The 18,509-nt window shown below is 49.9% G+C and overlaps 2 protein-coding genes and 1 long non-coding RNA gene across 4 annotated transcripts; 2 read left to right on the forward strand and 1 right to left on the reverse strand.

Annotated features, from left to right (window-relative positions):
- The first annotated feature begins 17 nt into the window (after positions 1 to 17).
- On the forward strand, positions 18 to 6,894 carry GSC2 (goosecoid homeobox 2). The gene is made up of 5 exons (XM_039561382.1): positions 18 to 211; positions 1,266 to 1,577; positions 4,457 to 4,788; positions 5,642 to 5,889; positions 6,407 to 6,894. Exons 3-5 carry the CDS (start codon positions 4,479 to 4,481, stop codon positions 6,509 to 6,511), a joined length of 663 nt encoding a protein of 220 aa, XP_039417316.1. The 5' UTR covers positions 18 to 211; positions 1,266 to 1,577; positions 4,457 to 4,478; the 3' UTR covers positions 6,512 to 6,894.
- Positions 4,597 to 6,416, reverse strand: LOC109144411. 2 transcript variants are annotated; one of them, XR_005603208.1, is made up of 3 exons: positions 5,957 to 6,416; positions 5,608 to 5,868; positions 4,597 to 4,673 (listed from the first exon to the last, which is right to left on the reverse strand). It is a non-coding gene; the product is annotated as an uncharacterized LOC109144411 (long non-coding RNA). The 2 variants fall into 2 exon arrangements; XR_005603207.1 differs by lacking the exon at positions 4,597 to 4,673 and adding an exon at positions 4,693 to 4,772.
- Positions 6,895 to 8,276: 1,382 nt separating the features above from the next.
- Positions 8,277 to 17,350, forward strand: ESS2 (ess-2 splicing factor homolog). Its single transcript, XM_039561315.1, has 10 exons — positions 8,277 to 8,491; positions 8,820 to 8,988; positions 9,912 to 10,007; positions 10,308 to 10,474; positions 11,261 to 11,378; positions 11,869 to 12,002; positions 12,148 to 12,250; positions 13,268 to 13,377; positions 14,286 to 14,401; positions 14,942 to 17,350. Exons 1-10 carry the CDS (start codon positions 8,345 to 8,347, stop codon positions 15,225 to 15,227), a joined length of 1,446 nt encoding a protein of 481 aa, XP_039417249.1. The 5' UTR covers positions 8,277 to 8,344; the 3' UTR covers positions 15,228 to 17,350.
- The last annotated feature ends 1,159 nt before the right edge of the window (positions 17,351 to 18,509 follow it).

Here is an 18,509-nt window from a genome sequence, read left to right on the forward strand (position 1 = left end):
GCTGCCCCGGCCCAGCACCGCCCGCAGCGCCGAGCGGGAGCCGCCATCCCTCCTTCAGCCCCGGCCGGGAGCCGCCGGCTGCCGGGCAGGGTTAGAAACCATCACCGGCCCAAGCTGTTCCCGTAGCCGGTGAAAAGCCAGATAGCCCAGAACTTCCGAAAAACGAGTGCTGCCTGCCGAGCACAGGGGGATTTGGACAGCACGAGGCGGTGTAAGATCTCTGAAATGCCAACTGGAATGCTTCGGGGTGAAGCTGTGTAGCGGGTTGGGTTTGTAGCCAGGCAGAAACACCAACCCGCTACAAAATGGTGGAGAATGCTGGCAATTGATGAGAGCTGTGAGATAAAGATTAATTAGGAGGAATACTGGGCAAAGCAAGTATTAAGTCATAAGTTAAGTAGCATGATTGTGAGACACTTATATTGTAATTGTACTGAAATGGCTACGGGTGGAATATGGTAGAAGTTGAATGTAATTTTGATAATAATTCCGAGCCGCTCTGGCTGCCCACAGCCCTGCTAGGGGGGGTCATCCTGGAGCCGTGGCTCGGCCCGGCCTGGCCCAAGCAGGGCCTGGCCGGGCCCGCTGGCCCCCACACGGGGCCCGCAGCCACCTGTCCCAGCGCCGGGAACGAGAGAGAGCTTGGGGGTTTGTCTGTTCTTAAGTGTGTATCACAGAGGCGGTCACAACTTTAAGTGGCTTAAAGAATTGTCCATATTCAAACTGGCCACTGATAGGTTCTATCAGGTCCCAGAGGAAGCTGTAAGCACCCCTTAGCAAGGACATCCCTTCCAGGGCTATGCTTGCTAACCTATAACAAGCTGTTGTCTGGTTCCATCGTGGTTCATTGCGTGGTACCCTGCAGCCCTCCCGCATGGACAGCATCTCTGATAGCCAGCATCACTATTGTAGTAGTATCACTAATAACGCTAGTACCCAGTGGAGAGATTCCACTCTTCCCATGGGATGAAATGGCCTTTGGGGAGAGACAGATTTATTGTAATTATCATCAAATTAAAATGATTTTATTAGAGTTCTTTTTGCTAGTTGGCACTGGGTTGAACAACTTTATTAGGCACAATTTTAAGATCATCTTTAAAGCTCCCTTTCAAGCCAAACTACTCCATGATTTTACGGTTTCTGGTTTTTTATGAAACATAGTTTTAACACCTGACTAGCACATCCCACTGAATTTCAGCTACACAGAAAATGCTTCTTGTTTTTGATCTTGAAGGATTGTTTTTACCCTGGGTTGTTTCTTGCAGCGGGGCTGGAGCGACTGAAGGGCATCGGCTGCTTGGAGGAGTCATGGCATGGGCAGCCCAGGAAAACACATCTGGGGTGAACCAGTGGCTGCACTGGGCGGCCAGGAGGACACTGAGATGTGGATCCAGGGGTGAACACTTCCCTTGAGGATGGAAAGCCCCCAGCCTGTAGTTTTTGGCAACATTTGTCAACAGCCTCTATCTCTGTTCTGCTTTAGAAATCAGCCTGGAAGCCCAAATCCAGCCAGGGGACCAGGTTTGCCCTGACTGCTGTCAGTATCAATGAGTGAAACAGCCTAGGAATTGTTCCAGGTAAGGCAGAGGAGTGCAGGAGGATGGTTACATCCCTCAGACATGATCCTCCATTCCCCGAGCATCACAGCCACCCCACGCAAGTGATAGGGAGTGGGGACAAGCACTGCCAAACCAGAGCTCCCACAGGTGCCAGCACACAGGCAAGGGCAAGGCAGAGGAGGGTGCTGCCACATTGTAGGGTTCCCTGTGTTCCTGTTCCTGTTCTTGTGCTGCCTGCAGAAGGGAGGGGCAGAGGAGGGAAAGGGGGATTTTTTCTTGTTTCACCATAGGAAGGATTTTCAAACCCTATAAATTCACTTTTGACAAGTGAACAACTAAAGCAGATTAACCTTTTTGCTAATCCTCTATAATGGCTTTGGAATCTCCTTAACCAATAAGAAAATGATAAGAGCCTGTTTCTTTTCTTTTTATCTATATCTGTATTGTCCTCTCTTGTCTGCATGTTTTTTCTTTCTTGTTTTATTTTCCTTTCCTTTTCTAATATGAAATAGCCCAGCGATCCTATCTCCCAGAGTCTCAGTAAACAGAACATCAGAAATCCCTTTCCTTTATTCCTCTCTGGTAACAGGGTGCAGAGAAGTGTCTGCTGATTGGGATTTGATTACCAGCAGCTATCAAAAGTCTCTTTGTACGATCTGGCTCCTAAATCCCATAATTCTTTGATAAAAGAAGTATTACCAGTCCATTTTCTGAAGTGAAAGGTACGAGAGGAATGAAAGAAAGCAATCAGCAGAGATCCTAATAGGCTAAGTGCATGTGTGGTGGGAAGGTGGGGCTGGGATAGGATGCCCAGGGAAAGGTGTCCGTTGTTAAGGATGGGGAAGGAGAATTAATCCGCTTCAGGCATATGGTTATTACAGCCAAGAACAGAACTGGTCAGATCCTGCACTTGCCCATGGCACATCCCAGCTCACCGGCCCTCTGGGCCCTCTGGACCAGCACAGTGTAGGGAGCAGAACCTGGGCCCACATCCACCTCTTGTGTCAGCCTTTGGGTACATGCATAAAGGCTGGGATCCATTTTCAGTGATCTCTGGAATTAGGGCATCCCCAGTGCCTCTCTGGAACACTGACACCTTGGCAGGGCAGCAGTGAACAGGTCCAGACTGAGCAGCTACAAAGGTGTCTTCGTCTCAGACCTGCAGCAAACAGGTAAAGATTCGCAGAGCTCAGTTATGATCCATGTTACACCATTGGAACAGCTGAAGGAGAGGTGAATAAAGGGATGGGAGGAAAAACAGTGGTTTGGCTTTAAGTGAGTCACAAGTAGAACAGCTATGGGGCACCTCTTCCCAGCACTGAGGGACCCACAGGGGAGGAAGGGCAGGCAGCGAGCAGGGATGAGGATGGAAGAAGGGGGCTGAGAGGGGGCTCTCCTGGGGACTGGCTCTAAGTTTTGCAGGATGCTGGAGGCATTGCTGGTCCAGCATGAGGACCTTTGGTGTGCACTGGTTTCACAGCACCCACCTGTGTGCCTCCTTGGTGTACCATGAGTGGGACTGGTATCTTCCTCTCCTGCAGGGAAACACCAGGTGTGAGAGTGTTCCCCACGTGAGCTCCTGAGGCCTTGCTACTCACCTTGGCTTAAACTGCACTGAGGGCAAGAGAACCTGGGTTTAAACTTTGCTAAGCAACCTGATCTCAACCACACCTTCTCTGTTTTATTCTCAGCTACTCATTTCAGTTAAAAACACAGGATCCAAGATGTTCTCTCTCCTTCTGTGGATCACAGCTGCCAGGCCTTGCTGTTAGCCCTTGGGACTGTCAGAGACAGGCTTCCCTTCCTGTCCTGAATCTTGGTCATAGCCTCACCCCAGTTTCTCTGGCTGGGCAGGAGTTGGGAATTGAACCGGCTTTGGGAAAGCCTGGCATTGGCACTGAGTCCACACTCCTGCCTGGATGGCTGTGGGACCTCACTGAGAGCACATGGAGGCAGCAGCAGCAACAATCCTCCCCCTCCCTTCCCCACACAGAGCACGGCTCAGCTGCACAGGAGGTGGTTACATGCCACTAAGCTACGGTACAGAGCTGCTGCAAGCAGCCAGTAATCTAATTTATTAAGGGCTTTGAATCCTTACAAAGAATATGTTGGATACATGCAAAGCATCTGCATTATTCCAGTGATTAGGGCAGCAGAGATGGGGGAAAGGGGAAGGAGGAAAAATACAATTTCTCTGCTTTCAGCAGAAAATAAATCAACTTTCACAGAGAGTTCTAGCAAAGCCAAAGGCTGTGCTGTCATTAAAAATGATTTTTTATTAAGCTGAACTCTCTCTTCTCTCATGTTGTATGATATGACAGCTCTCTTTTGATGGGAAAGCTTTCATTTGGCCAGAGAAAGGGATAATTTGCTTCTTTTAAGGAGTTAATCCTCTGGTCCATTTCCGGGCTGGGAACAGCTATCCTCCCCCTTCCTTGGATCGGAGGCTGCAGGACAATGGAGATCATAACCACCTCAAATCTACACTCGAGATGGAGAAATCAGATTTCCTTCTCCAGTCATTTTTGTGGGATTAGCTAAATCTTAGATCCACACTAACCCTTCACAAAGCTGCCAAGATTAGTTAGAATTTATTTTATTCGCAGGGGGGTTTACGGTTTTCTTTCCAAAGGGATTATATCTCTCTCTATATATATTTAGAGTGGCTTCAGTCATAAAGCAGCTAGGTCAGAAGGAGGAAAAGTGTGTGTGTATAAAATAAAAACTCAGCTGCAAGAATGACAGTCACTTGAAACGCCAAGACAAAGCAGCGGTTCTGGATGGCTTTGCCAGTCCATTTTAAAAGCCACATAAGCTGTCCTTTCCCTAGCAAAACCCCACTACGGAGCCAGTGCACGGAGAGCAAAGCTCCTCAGTTGGGCTGCCTGTTTCCCCAGCCACTGCTGCTGCTGGCACAGGATGTCTTCAGAGCCAGGGGCAGATGCTGACGCCAGCAGGAGAGGCCTGAAGAAGCCACGTCCGTTCAGCATTGAGGACATCCTCTCCAGCCCCGTGGAGAAGAGCCCCCGGGTCTTGGTGCCACTGTACCTACGGAGCATCTTGGACTGCACACCCAAGCAGCTGTGTGAGCTGGAGACCATCCCAGCCAGCTCCCTGCAGGAGGAGGAGGAGGAGGAAGAGGAGGAAGAGCTGGAAGGGACAGGCTGCAACTGCTGCTGCTGTTCTCACACGAGCGGCCATTCACTGCAGGACCTGCCGGGGTGGCTGGGTGAGTGTTTTGCTGGGTGAGTGTTTTGCTGGGTGAGTGTTTTGCTGGGTGAGTGTTTGGGTTTGATTCAGGTGTGGGGCTTGCAGAGGGGCTGGTGCCAGTGCTGTGGGCAGGGGAAAACCTGGGTGTTAAGTGACAATATGACATCTGGTCACGGTGGTCTTGGGCCCCAGGCCCAGCAAACCGAGCTCTTTTCTCAGCAGGGCTCCTAAGAGTGGGCAATTTCACCTGCAGTGCTATCAGGGTCTGAAAAGCAAAGGGTGCTAATTCTTACTGGATATTACTGGTTTAGTGTGAAACTCTTGAGAGAATGATGCTTTAGGGGTGCAAGTTCTCTGTGGAGCGTGGGGCCTCATGGCCATGCTGCCCATGTGCAGAGCTGTGCCTGTGCTTCCTGACAGCACTAGCCCTGGGGAACCTCACTTTTCCTTTAAGGAAAAAAGTTTTGGCAACGTCTAGCAAAATTACTGTGGAAAAAAGAAAGTAGCAAACCCTTAAAAATGCAGTTCAAGAGCATCCTGAAAGTTCAGAATTCCCTTGTGTCAGAAGTGAAACACAGATCTTTGTTGGGCTGTGAGTTTGCACCTATTTTCTGGAGCTGGCCATAGTGTAACTGGTAAGTGAACAAAGAAAATCCAACCAGTGCTCCCCTCCTGCACCCTTCTCCCAGAGTCATGCCCTAAACTCTTCTCCCACCTGCCCGGTGAACACTCAGCTTGCCACCCACTCCAGGTGACTGGCTGCCTCCTTCCAAACAGTGACAGGGACGCAACTTGTGCCTGAGCTGCCTTGAGCATGACAGGTGTTTCAGCCCCGCACCTCTAACACTGCTGCTGTCCCTGTCCCCTCGCAGATGCCCGGTTCCCCTGGCCCATGCGGCTCTTCCACCCGGCAGTCAGGGTCTGTAAGAGTCCCCAGGAGAAGTCAAGCGAGCTGCAGACCTTCCACCAGATCCAGCGCCGGACACGCCGGCACCGCACCATCTTCACCGAGGACCAGCTGCAGGCCCTGGAGACGCTTTTCCATCAGAACCAGTACCCGGACGTCGTCACCCGCGAGCACCTGGCAAACCGCATTCACCTGAAGGAGGAGAGGGTAGAGGTGAGCTTCTGCCACTTGGTGAGGGGCTGCTTGCCCCCAGGAACACAGACTGGGGCATTCTGCTGACCTTTTTGGGGAGCTGCAGACCCAGGGCCTCATTTTAAAATCCATCCTTGTGCATTTGACAAAACAGAGTTTAAGTTTGGAGAGCAATGGAAGAATATAAACCAGTTCAGCTGGGCTGATTTGTACTGGTATCCAGTCACACAGACTCACACGATCCCTCTCTCCCAGAATCACCTGTCACACACAAACATGCCCAGCTCTGTTCATCCCCTGCACCCAAGTGTGTATTCCTTACCTAAGTGACTTCTGAATTTGTCATGTCCCAACTCCCTTGTGCCCCTCACATGTATCTGAGCAAGACTGCAGTTGAGGGACTGATTAAATTTTGTATCAAGCCTTTATATTACAGTATCTTACAGCTCACACCATACAGGCCAGGAGGGCCACTGCCTGTCCCCCTCCCAGTAACACACAACATGCAAAAGCCCTTTTCTTGTTTTGCACTTTCTAGGTTTGGTTTAAAAACCGTCGGGCGAAGTGGCGGCATCAGAAGAGGGCGACTGCCTCAGCACTGATCCTTCAGGGCCCCAAGCAGCCCCCCAAGGAGAGCTGTTAGTGGTCCCAGGCTGCAGCTCAGCAGAGAACACCAGGAGCACCCACTGCCCGTAGCTGACAGGCTCCGGGGGGGGGTAACCGAGGGGGACTAATGGAGCAAAAGGGAATCTCTGTGGTTCACAGAGGAGGAGGACAGGTAAAAGCAGACTTTTACAGACAGGTAAAAGCACTTTCACATCCCTCTTCCAAACCTAGTTCACGTGGCAAATAACTCGTCAGGCGTGATGTGCAGGTGACAGAACTGTACTGGTGTTAAATGTGGGTGCTTTAAGAGAAGGGGAGACTCCCCTTTTTGTCTTTGCTCTGTGCACGTAGTATTTGTGCTCGTTTTAGTGATGTAGATTTGCAAAATATCCTGCAAATGAATGTTTCCTGTTTGCAGCACCTCAGTGGCATCTAGAGTTGCTTTTGGGGTTGAACTTGCTGGGCAAGCGATTTGTTTCATAACAAAGAAACGCGGGTTTCTGCCCATAGTCCGGGGCAGAGGTGATGAACCTGTTGTGGTGAGAGGGTCGGCACAGGCAGCGTTCGCCTCAGCCCTGCTGCCAGCCAGTCCCCGTCACAGCGAGCCGTGTCCGTGTTCCTGGCGGGGCCAAAGAGAACCCACGAGCTGGAAAGCAGCGAGATCAATAAAACTGCCCTGTCCCCCCTGCCCGAGCAGCCGGGCGGGGCTCCCGCTCCCCGGGAAGGCCGGGGTGTTTCTGAGGAGGTCTGGAGAGACCGTGGGGGCACTGGGGGGATCCGCCCAGCTCCCATCCCAGCTCCCATCCCGTGTGTATCCCGGTTCCCATCCCGGCTCCCATCCCAGCTCCCATCCCGGCTCCCATCCCGTGTGCATCCCGGTTCCCATCCCGTGTGTATCGCGGTCCCCATCCCGGTTCCCATCCCGGTTCCCATCCCATGTGTATCCCGGTTCCCATCCCGGCTCCCATCCCAGCTCCCATCCCGTGTGTATCGCGGTCCCTATCCCAGCTCCCATTCCGGCTCCCATTCCGGCTCCCATCCCGTGTGTATCGCGGTCCCTATCCCGGCTCCCATCCCGGCTCCCATCCCGTGTGCATGCCGGCTCCCATCCCGTGTGTATCGTGGTCCCCATCCCGGCTCCCATCCCGTGTGCATCCCGTCTCCCATCCCGTGTGCATCCCGGCTCCCATCCCATGTGTATCGCGGTCCCCATCCCGGCTCCCATCCTGGTTCCCATCCCAGCTCCCATCCCGGTTCCCATCCCATGTGTATCGCAGCTCCCATCCCGGTTCCCATCCCATGTGTATCGCAGTCCCCATCCTGGTTCCCATCCCGTGTGTATCGCAGCTCCCATCCCAGCTCCCATCCCGGTTCCCATCCCGGTTCCATCCCATGTGTATCGCAGCTCCCATCCCGGTTCCCATCCCAGCTCCCATCCCGGTTCCCATCCCGTGTGTATCCCGGTTCCCATCTCGGTTCCCATCCCGGCTCCCATCCCGGTTCCCATCCCGTGTGCATCCCGGTTCCCATCCCGTGTGTATCCCGGCTCCCATCCCGGCTCCCATCCCGTGTGTATCCCGGTTCCCATCCCGGCTCCCATCCCGGCTCCCATCCCGTTTGTGTCTCGGTTCCCATCCCGGCTCCCATCCCGGTTCCCATCCCGGCGCTCGGGCCGAGGTGGCGCCGCTGTCAGGGCGCGGGACCGGGTGGGTCCTCCGGGCCGGCAGGGGGCGCACGCGGGCCCGCGCTTCTCCCGGGCTGGGGGCGGGGCGGGCATTCCGGCTCCCCGTGGCGCGGACATGTGACGTCACGCCCCGTCGCGTCCGCGGCGGCGGAGGAGGAGAAGGAGCGGCGGACTGGTTCGGACGTGATGGAAGCGATTCCGCTGGCCGTGGCCTCTCCCGGCGCCCTAGTGCCAGCTGCCGCCGCGGCCCCCGCCGCCGTGACGGGGAAGGAGGTGGTGTCGCTGGCCCCGAGGCACCCGAAGAAGATCCTGGATGAGGAGGCCTATATCGAGGTACGGCGGCGGGCCCGGGCCTGAGCCGGAGGCTCCGCTCCGCCGGTGCTTGGGCCGAGCACTTCCAGCGCCGCGGGGCTCGGCTGGGCTCCGCCCGGCAGGGTCCGCCCGCGGCCGCTGCCCGCTGCAACCGCGGCTGCGGATCCAAGTGGGCCGGAGCCGTCCCTCGGGCTCCCGCCCCTCCTGCGGCGACAGCTGTCAGCGCTCTGCCACCGGCCCTGTGCCCGGGGGCTCGCCGGCCTGCCCGTGGCTGTGCACAGCTGGCTCCCAACTGAGCCGGCACTCCAGGTGTCCCAGCACGTCATTGCAGTTGTCTCTCTCTTTGTAGAGCTTAGAGAAAATCATCCAGCGAGACTTTTTTCCCGATGTGGAGAAGTTGCGAGCACAGAAGGAGTATCTGGAGGCTGAAGAAAATGGCGACTTGGAGAAAATGAGACAAATTGCTATCAAGTTTGGCTCTTCTTTGAGCAAATCGTCGAGGGACACACCTGCACCCTGTAAGAACTGGCTCTTTGGGGCATAAGGGGTTTGTATCTGATATTGCTGCTCAGCTTTATCTGGCTTTGTGTGGGCAATGCTTATCTTAAAGATACGAGGCTGATGTTGCATGAGAACTAAGTGTACCAGTTTGAGCAGTTGCCAGCGGCTGGTGGCTGGTGCTGAATTTCTCTTTGATGGTGTCTAATAACTCCTTGGGGGAAGGGTTTTGGAAAAAGCAGCCTTTTAATAACCATTCCTTATAGGCATGTTTTGCCAAGTTCCTGCTCCCTAGGGAATGCTATATGCTTTCTACTATCAGAAATTCTAAGCTATGTTTTGAATCCTTACTTTAGTCTGTAGTTTTAGGGATTCTTGTTGCATCTACAGACATTTGAGATTTTCATGTACTGGGGACAGAAGGTGTGGGAAGCTCGTGGTTATCAGAGGTTCCCACAGCAGGGATCCAGTGTTCTGTTTTATGTTTTCTTTAACTTCCAGTTCAGGTGTTTCTTAAGGCCCAGCCCCTGGCTCAGCTTTTGCAGTGGGGTTTGGGTAAGTGGCTTTCTTGTGACAAAGGACATGTGTCACCAGACAGTGTCCCTTCCTCCCCCACTGCAGGTGCTGCTCCTGGCCTGGGCTAAGTTTAATCTGCTGCTGCTTCTGTTGGCAAAAGCAGGGTGTAGGGTGACAAATATACTGGGCTGTGGCTCTCCTGGGAATTTCTCCCAGAAGGAGAAAAACATCTTGGATGAGAGCAAAATCTTGTTTGGAGCTTGAGACAGAATTGAATAGAACATTTTGGAGTTTTTTTCACAAGTTTTTAATTAAATTGTTGTTCTCTTGATACACCTTCTGTGACTTGTTTGGCACATGATCCTTACAGCAAGTCCTGTTGTGTGCTCCAGTAACCAAGTAAAAATTTTTTTTTTTTTTTTGGCAGATGTTACCCCAGCCACGTTTGAAACCCCAGAAGTGCATCCAGGTGGCCTTCCAGTGGGAAATAAATCTAAAGCTGGCATCAAGACTGCAGAAGAAGGTAGGAGAATTATGTTTCTCTAGCAGAATTCTTCAGAAAAGAAAACGTCTGCCAGCAGCTGGCCACTTGTGCATTTTACCTTTAAAGTAAATTGCTGTAAATGCCATAAAGAGGTTTATGTGAAAGTTGGTTATATATGTTCCAAAACAGATTTATTACTGTACCACTCTGTGTGGATCTATTTCTTTGACCAAGTTTGATGTTAGTTATTAGTGTGTCCTTGGGTTAGGAGGTAGAAACAGTGCTCTCACAGAAAGGGAGACATTAACCTTCCTCAGGCTTCCTCCCTTCTCTTGTTAGGAGAAGCAGAAAAAGATGATAAAGATGCTCTGCCCAGCCTGGACACCTTCTTAGCAAAGCACACGAGTGAGGATAATGCTTCGTTTGAGCAGATCATGGAAGTGGCCAAAGAGAAGGAGAAAGTCAAGCACGCCTGGCTGTACAGCGCAGAGGAGGAGTACACCCAGGTAGGGAATTGCCTCCTGCTCTTCCAGAGGGACACAGCAGGGAAATACCATTTCACTGTGTTTCTGCTAAGGCTCAATTTCCTGGGTCCTATGACTGCTATTTGCTTCCTTGTGCAGTCTTGTTTTTTCCCCTTCTGTCACACAAGAGCAGTGCTGACTTAGTTGCTGAGGATTTGTCTCTTCTGAAAGCTTTGAGACTGCAAAGCACTGCACAGAGTGCAGGTATTGCTGTCCTTGGCAGCCTCTTCCATAAGCAGCAACACCAAGGAGAGCAACTGAGCACAGTTCCTGTTGTTTGTCCATCTGCCTTTTATTATTTGCAGTTAGGTTGTCTGTCTTATTTCAGTTTTCTGTTATCAGTAATAACCCACTCAGCTGCTGAAGCACAGAACTGCATGAGCATGGCTGGCTGTGCTGCCTTCCTCAGCTACCTGCAGGGGAGGTCCAGGAGCTGTTCTGGGCCTGCCTTGTCAGTCTTTTAACCATCAGCAGTGAGCAGCTGGCACAGATGTGTCATTGATGGGTGGGGGATGCAGTGCCTTTTAATGAAGTTTGGCACTGACATGTGGGTGTTTGCTGCTGTTGTTTTGAGGGAGTGTTATTTTTTTATCCCAACTATCCCTCAGAGTCTGTTACATGCTTTATGCAAAGTGTTCTAGGGCAGGTGGCTAAGCTTGTGACTGAGCTCTCCCAAGTTGTGTCCAATAAAAGATTGCAGGAGGCTGCTTCAGACCTGATTTTTTTTTTTTTCCACCTTTTAAAATTTTTTTTCCATTGCCCTTTCAGCGACAAAATGAAAACCTGGCACTTCCTTCAGCCGAGCAGCAAGCTCTGGAGAACGTGAAAGCTGGACTGGATACCTGGGAATACACGGCTCGAAACACCCTCATGTATTACCCAACAGGTGAGCCATTGGTCCTAGGTGTGTTGGCTCCAAATAGTGCTTACAGTGTTTCTGTATGTGACTGAGCAGCTCTCACAGGTAATGCTGTGCTTTTTCTTCTGTAAAGCTGTTTTTAAAAAGTGGGGGTTTTCGTTTTTTTCCTTTTCTCTCTTACCTTCTTCATCCTTGGCCTCTGATTCCAAAGTTTGATCATGTTCTCTCTGCCATTGAAAAGCTCGTTATCTGTATTCTAGAAGTACTTGTTTTTAGCAGCCAAAGCTCTTTCCTGGTCTGTCTTCTTTATGAGCACTTTGTTGTCATCTTCATTCATTGTTTGCTTCTGCTCAAAGAATCCTCCTTGGGCTTGTTAGTCTGTTTGTTGCTACAGAAAAATGCATATTTTTGTAAATGTAGTTTTATTTTTTGACTATAAATATACAAATGATAATTTCTGTGAGCCAGTGAAGTAGAGAAAAGAGCCCTTTTTTTAAAAGGCATTTTGCTTTTCAAGGTGTACCTGATGAGAGTGATGTCTTTAAGAAACCCAGGGAAGTTGTGCATCGAAACACCCGTTTTGTGAAGGACCCTTTCAGCCAAGCTGTGAGCAAATCACAGCTCCAACAAGCTGCAGCCCTCAATGCTCAGGTTGGATAATTTTACTTGTTCTGACTCAAACCTAGTTAGGCTTTGCCCTCTGGTGTGGTTCATCCCCCAGGAGAACTGTGTGTGTGCTGGATACAGCTGACTCACACCTTTCTCCACATGAATGGCATTGTCTTTTTTATTTCAGTACAAACAGGGCAAAGTGGGACCCGATGGGAAAGAACTGATACCCCAAGATTCTCCAAAAGTGAACGGATATGGATTTGTGGCAACCCCCTCTCCTGCTCCAGGTAAGAGGGTTTTCTTATTTCTTCTGCTCTAAGAGGACTATTATTGCACTTATTTTGATGCTCTGTTCAACACTAGGCTGTCATTACTGGGTTAGATGAGGAGGTAAAACCTCGTGCCATGTATGCCAACTGGATGCAGGGCTTAAATCCTAGTCCAGTACACTGGTAGGAAAAGTCACATAGCACCAAGAGGCTCTGAGCAAGTTGCTGTGCCATTGCTCAGAAATCATCTAGCTTTTGGGTCCTTTCAGTTAGAGCAAACTGATTATTTTTCTTCAAGTTGAAACGTGGTATCTGAATGTGTAGCTGTTCTTCACCAGCCATGCTGTTTCCTGTGCTTCTTGTGGTTATGCCAAAACCTGCACATACTGCAGCTTTCCCTCTGGAAAACCTGTAGGTGGCATTTGGAGCACCTCCTTTCTCCATTGTAAATGCCTTTTCCAAACCCTGGACAGGGGGATTTTCTAGCAGTGACTTAATCGGGCTCTTAGAATCCTTTCTACACCTGTTAGACAAGGTGCAGTCACTGTTTGGTACAGGCTGCTCCTGAGGTGATTGGAGGGTACATTTGGCTATTACATACTCCTTAAGTCAGGCAGAAACCTGTTTTCTTATTAAAGAGTTTCCCGTGTTGAAGGAGTTTTCATACAGCAGCAGAGGGGAGGACTAGTACTACAGAGGGAAAAATGAAAGTGTCATTAATCAAAAGCTTAGCAAATGGAAAAATAAAGACATGGAAAGGATGGTGCTTGGTTGTTGTAACCGAGAGGGTGACACAGCTACAGGCAATCCTGTGAGTTTGAGATTCCCTTTTAATGGGGACCACATGTTACTATTCACACTGGCTGTGATTTCCTCTTTTCCTCTGCAGTGGAGGGGCTCCTTTGTTGATGAATTTGCTGTATTTCCTAATTTGTGTATCTTTTTTTGGTTGGTTTGGGGTTTTTTTTGTTGTTGTTGTGGTGTATGAATAGTCAAATATCTTGCATGGGCATGACTTTTTGAATTTGTTTTTAGGTGTGAATGAGTCGCCTTTTATGACATGGGGTGAAATTGAAAGCACCCCTTTGCGTCTGGAAGGGTCAGAAAGACCATATGTGGACAGAACACCTGGACCAGCTTTCAAGGTATTTCATGTCAGCAAGCCAGCATGACATTCTTTTCTGGGGGGGAAGAACTAAGAAGGGAAAGGCAAGTGAGTAAGTAATAGATTAACATGGAGTGTGACACATGCCTGGGTGGTGTTCCCAGACCTTAAGACTAATAATCTAGTTTGTGCTTGGAGGGTGGAGGTGAGCATGGATCCACGTGAGATCTACTTGGAGCTACCTGAGGTGGAATATGCACTGCTGGCAGGAGAATGAGATTCTGCATTTGGTGGTGGACCAAGATAGAGCGGCTTTCAGAGGAAGCTGAAGACACGCTCAATTTTTCTGATTTTAATGTATGAATAGGTGGGAATTTCAGCATTTCCTCTGTTTTCATCTTCTGGCTGTCACAGCCTGAGGCAGGTGTATCAGTTGAGAGTAGAAAAGACACTCTGGCTTTACTAATGGCACCTAATCCTGCATGCCACTTGTCTCCTGCTGGTGTCATTGAATGTGAGCTGTCTGAGACTCCTAGTTAAAGAAAGGTGTAATTTGCTGTATGTGCCTCTGTTTTGTCAGACTCCAAAGGCCTTGACTGGTTCTCCTGCTGTTTAGCAATGTCTCTGTATGCCTGAGAGCTGGCTGGCTACAGGCCAGGCAAGACACAGGTGACATTGTTTATCTAGGAGAAACAGCAGGAGGAAATGCCAGAGGTAATGGCTGCTTCCTTGACTGGACTGGTTTTACCATTTTTGTTTCTTGCTAAGGCAGGTTGAAGGGCTCTGTGTCCTCTTTGGCTTTTATGCAGCAGCAGAGAGGTGCGGGCTGACCCCACTTCTACCTGCTTTAGATCCCTGTACACTGGAATCCAGCTTTGAAGGTGCTTTGACTCATTTTTTCAGCACTCTTGAGTGCCTTGGTGAGTGAACTGTGTGATCCATTTATAGATCCTGGAGCCCGGGCGCCGTGAGCGGTTAGGACTCAAGATGGCCAATGAAGTGGCAGCTAAAAACCGAGCAAAGAAGCAGGAGGCACTTCGAAAAGTGACAGAAAACTTGGCCAGGTGAGACTTCTGTTTTGACAGCAGAACTGAGGGTGGGTATTATCTGATGACATTTAAATCAGCACATGTAGAAAGGGAGGAATGATGGCAAGGAAGGATACTGGAAGCAGGAAGAGGTACATTCGAACTGGAAGTTATTAGAAATTTAGAAATGGAACTTAATTCCTGAGGGAAAGTGGCTGGTGGCTGTTCCTGACACTCCTTGTCTGCATTACTGCTCTGCCCTGCAGCCACCCAGCGATGCTTCTGGATCAGTGTCTTGCCTCATTGCAAAGAGGAGACATGATAAGAGTTGCTTGGGGGGGGTCACAGGAAGGACAGAATGGGCTCAAAGGAGAAGTTGGGCAGCGTCACTCAGGTTTGGGAGGGCAGTAGGCAGTGTTTCTGTCACTCGTTTCTCTAGAGAGACAGGCTGCATTTACCTGCAGGCAGTGAGTCTGCTCTGTGGGGGGGAACTCATGTAGGGAGGTAATAATGCCTTTCCTGATAAAGGCGGATTTTTTACTGTAAAATCTCTTAAAACTGTTTATTCTATTTCAGCCTTACTCCAAAAGGACTAAGCCCAGCAATGTCACCAGCTTTGCAAAGACTTGTAAACAGGACTGCAAGTAAATACACTGACAAAGCCCTGCGAGCCAGCTACACTCCCTCCCCAGCCCACACAGGAACTCCTGGTTACAAGACCCCGGCCAGTGGGCCTCAAACCCCCCAGAGCACCCCACAGTCTAGGACAGTATCTCAGACACCAGTATCTCAGGATACTACATCCATCACGGACAATTTGCTGCAGCTTCCCAAAAGAAGAAAGGCATCTGATTTCTTCTAAACATTCTGATCACCAGCAAGGTGGTAGTGATCTGGCTGTGCTCAGAGAACTGCAGACTGGTTACTGGAAACTGGGAAAATGCAGATAATTTCTTAAAGATACCTTTCTGTTTTTTAAGACAGCTGTGCATTTAAATTCGTTTCTGTACACCAACGTCTGTTTCTTAAGTGGGGTAAACCTTTCTAGAAGGCTGAACTGGACTTGGCTCCCGATTGTCAAACTAGTTTGAGTTTGTAGTTTGCAGAAGGGAGGACATGACCATGTGTATACTGAGGCACGACACAGAATTTTAGAGAGGTTCTCTTTAAACCAGTGCAGTTCACAAGTTTGACTAACTTTGTGATCTTGTTAAAACCAGCGTTCCTTAAGAGGACCTAATTTCCTCCTTCACTCCTTACACTTTGCAGAATGGGATTTGCCTTGCTGCTTTTGCTCAGGCTTTTCTTCTGCAGGTTTTGAGCTTGCCCTGTTCTGCAGCTGGCAGAAGGAAGGAACCAGATTTCTTTTTATAGCTGCTCTGTGTGTGGCTCCAGAGTTGATAATCATGATGCAGGAGCCAGGGACAGTCCCGTTTCATCCACCACGATGACAGTGCCATTCTGAAAGACAGAAGTGGTACTTCTGATAGCCACACTGGGGCTTTTCTTTGGTGTTTTCCTCCTATTCTTTGAAACTTTTCGGCATTAGTTTTTAGAATTGGCCAAAAAAAGGAAGAGCAATTTTAACCATACATAGCCTGCACTCAGTGCTGTGGTTGCTGCATATGAGCTGACCTTTGTGTGTGAAATGAGCCCTCGTGTAGTGTGATCCAGCCTGGAGAAGCACCGTGCACCTTTTAGGAGGAAGCAGGCGTAGCCAGATGTGTTCACTTCTTGCACCACACTTGTAACACTTGGCAGTGTTGGCGTTTGCTATATTCAGGGGATGTTTTACTGAGGGAATATCCATGGAAAGTCTTATCCAGCAACTTGAGGAGTGTCTGCAGCCTTCTCTGAGGTCTGGGGTGTTGGATGCTGTGTTTGTCTTGGTGGAGAGCTTCCTCTTGTGTGGTTTCCCCTGACACTTCCAAAACTCGTATCCCTGACTGTGAAAAACCCTTCCCAGGGGCTGTTTTTATAGTGCACCTTGTGAAAATAAATTGATCAACATGGCATTGCTAGGAATTATGACTCAAAAATTAGTAATTTTTGCCTTTTTAGCCCAGAAATACTTGAAGGCTATATTTTTTTCTTTAAACAAAAAAATTATTTTCAGGTGCTCATGAATCAATGTAAAAGGAGTGCATTTACTAAAGTTTCCATGCTTTCAGAATTGTTCTTTAAGGACTGAACTGGCTAAATATGAACCAAGTTCTTAGGTAATTTCAAATACTATTTATTTCATAGTGAAATGCTTGTCCCCATTAAGCATAGGACCTCTCCGTTAGGTACACAGGCAGGTGGTCAGACCCTGGCCTGCAGTTTGGGTCACTGAGGAGACCAGGAGCAAGGAGTAGATGTGGGATTCCTGCCCCACAGAAGATGTGGGTGCAGAAGCTCCTCTGAGTGTGGGATGCATGGAAAGACTGAGAAGCATTCGAGGGACTGTGGATGGGGTGTACACATGGATCAGGAGTGGGATGTGGCACCTCTCTGCCACAGCATTTCAAACTGACTGTGCTCATACCAAGGTGTAGCTGGAATAATAGGGGAATGTGGTATCTGAGGGTGGTTACTTCCACATTGTGCAATTCATGCTTAAAAGCAGATTGCATTAAACATCCTGTGGATGCTGTTGGTTTTGTGTTTGCTCTCAAGTGAGTTACCCTAGACAGCCATACTAAAATCAGTCTTGATTCTGCCACACTGTCGGGCCTTCACATGTTTGTTGAAAATGTAACATACTTTCGGTTATATGCTGTATAACTGGATCTGTTTGAAGGCTGTAGTGCTCTTCAGATTGGCTGTTCCTGTAATGCTGTTGTAATGTCTGTTCTCTGCTTCCTGCTGTAGTTCAGCCCCTGCTATCTGTAATTAGGGAATCAGTTAATTCTTCGTTGCCAGATATTTTTGCTGCTGTAGCAGTGGCAGATAATGTGCCTTACAGGGCCAAATCCAGTGTGGAAAAAACATCTTGGTTCTTGATGACTTGTGATTTTTTTTCTCCCATTTTTAGCAGGTTATTTTTCTTTTGCTGTTGCAATGCATCTGCATTTTCCTATGTGCAAGGCCCAAGCACACTTGCTCCCTCAGCCATAATAGCACCTAGAGCTCTCCTGATGCTGCAGAGGTGGCTGGCAATGAGCAGTGGTGGCCCCAGGCCTCTCCTGCATGGCCAGGCTGGCTGTGGTGTGTCAGTGGATGCTTGGAAGTGATAGTGGACCTATGTCCACATGGTGTGAACACCATCACATCCAGAGGCTGTGGGTGCTTGCCATGTGCAGCCTGGGCCTTGGCTCCTTGCCCCATGGGGGAAAGAAAATGGAGACCACAAGAGATTCTTGTTCTTGCAAATCTAATCACTGAGCCCCAGGCTGGTTCTCTGAGCCCTGCACCTTCAGGGGCAGGAGCCTCTCCCTGGCCCAGGGGTAACCATCTCTGCATGGTGCAGGGGCTGCAGCTTTTCATGCATCCAAAAGCAGGTTCTAGGTCAAAAGGGAAGCTGTGGTTTGAGACACTTTGTTGTTTTGGAGGATTGGGCTATTTCTCTGTAAAAATAAAGGAAATGGGTCCGCTCACTCAGGGGAGAGGGAAATGGAGCAATTCTCACTTCCTCATATTTGCACTTGTTGCCTCAATCCCCAGCTCATGGCTGCTGGCCCAAAAGCAGCTGGTTACAAGCCCCATCTCAGGGTCAGGCCAGGGTTCAACCACCCTCACCATGAGCCCTTTCCCCCACCTCTCCTAGCCCCAGCAGCTGACCTGGCACAGCCTGGGGCAGTGGGTACCTCTCACCCTTCACTTTGGTGCTGCTGGGCCGTTCATTGCCTGTTTGCTCAGGGGTGCTGAGGGGCTGCCAGGCACATGGTTGTGCTCCAGACCCGCCTCTCTTCAGAGCTGGGGGTGCTGCAGGATGTGGCATGGGGGAAATGAGGCCTGCCTTGCCTTGGGACAAAAGCCAGGGATAAGCAGCCTGTGCCCTGCTCTCATGGTGGAGGCATCATAGGGTATTTATTTATGCATCACCCTGTATGGTGTAATGCCCAGGCCCTGGGGTGGATAAGGATACCCTGGATCAGTCTGGAGGTGGCCTATGAGGTTGTGCTGCAGGAAGCCAGGCTCAGAACAGTCTGTCCCCACATCA

The sequence above is a fragment of the Corvus cornix genome, chromosome 15 (assembly GCF_000738735.6).
Source record: "Corvus cornix cornix isolate S_Up_H32 chromosome 15, ASM73873v5, whole genome shotgun sequence".
In the NCBI taxonomy this organism is placed as follows: domain Eukaryota; kingdom Metazoa; phylum Chordata; class Aves; order Passeriformes; family Corvidae; genus Corvus; species Corvus cornix.

Bases quoted from the DNA above. Each gene is read 5' to 3' on its own strand.
- ESS2 (XM_039561315.1), top strand. From the start codon at position 8,345: ATGGAAGCGATTCCGCTGGCCGTGGCCTCTCCCGGCGCCCTAGTGCCA. The intron at 8,492-8,819 runs GTACGGCGGCGG...CTCTCTTTGTAG, and splicing joins ATGAGGAGGCCTATATCGAG to AGCTTAGAGAAAATCATCCA. The intron at 10,008-10,307 runs GTAGGAGAATTA...TTCTCTTGTTAG, and splicing joins CATCAAGACTGCAGAAGAAG to GAGAAGCAGAAAAAGATGAT.
- GSC2 (XM_039561382.1), top strand. From the start codon at position 4,479: ATGTCTTCAGAGCCAGGGGCAGATGCTGACGCCAGCAGGAGAGGCCTG. The intron at 4,789-5,641 runs GTGAGTGTTTTG...GTCCCCTCGCAG, and splicing joins GGACCTGCCGGGGTGGCTGG to ATGCCCGGTTCCCCTGGCCC. The intron at 5,890-6,406 runs GTGAGCTTCTGC...TGCACTTTCTAG, and splicing joins TGAAGGAGGAGAGGGTAGAG to GTTTGGTTTAAAAACCGTCG.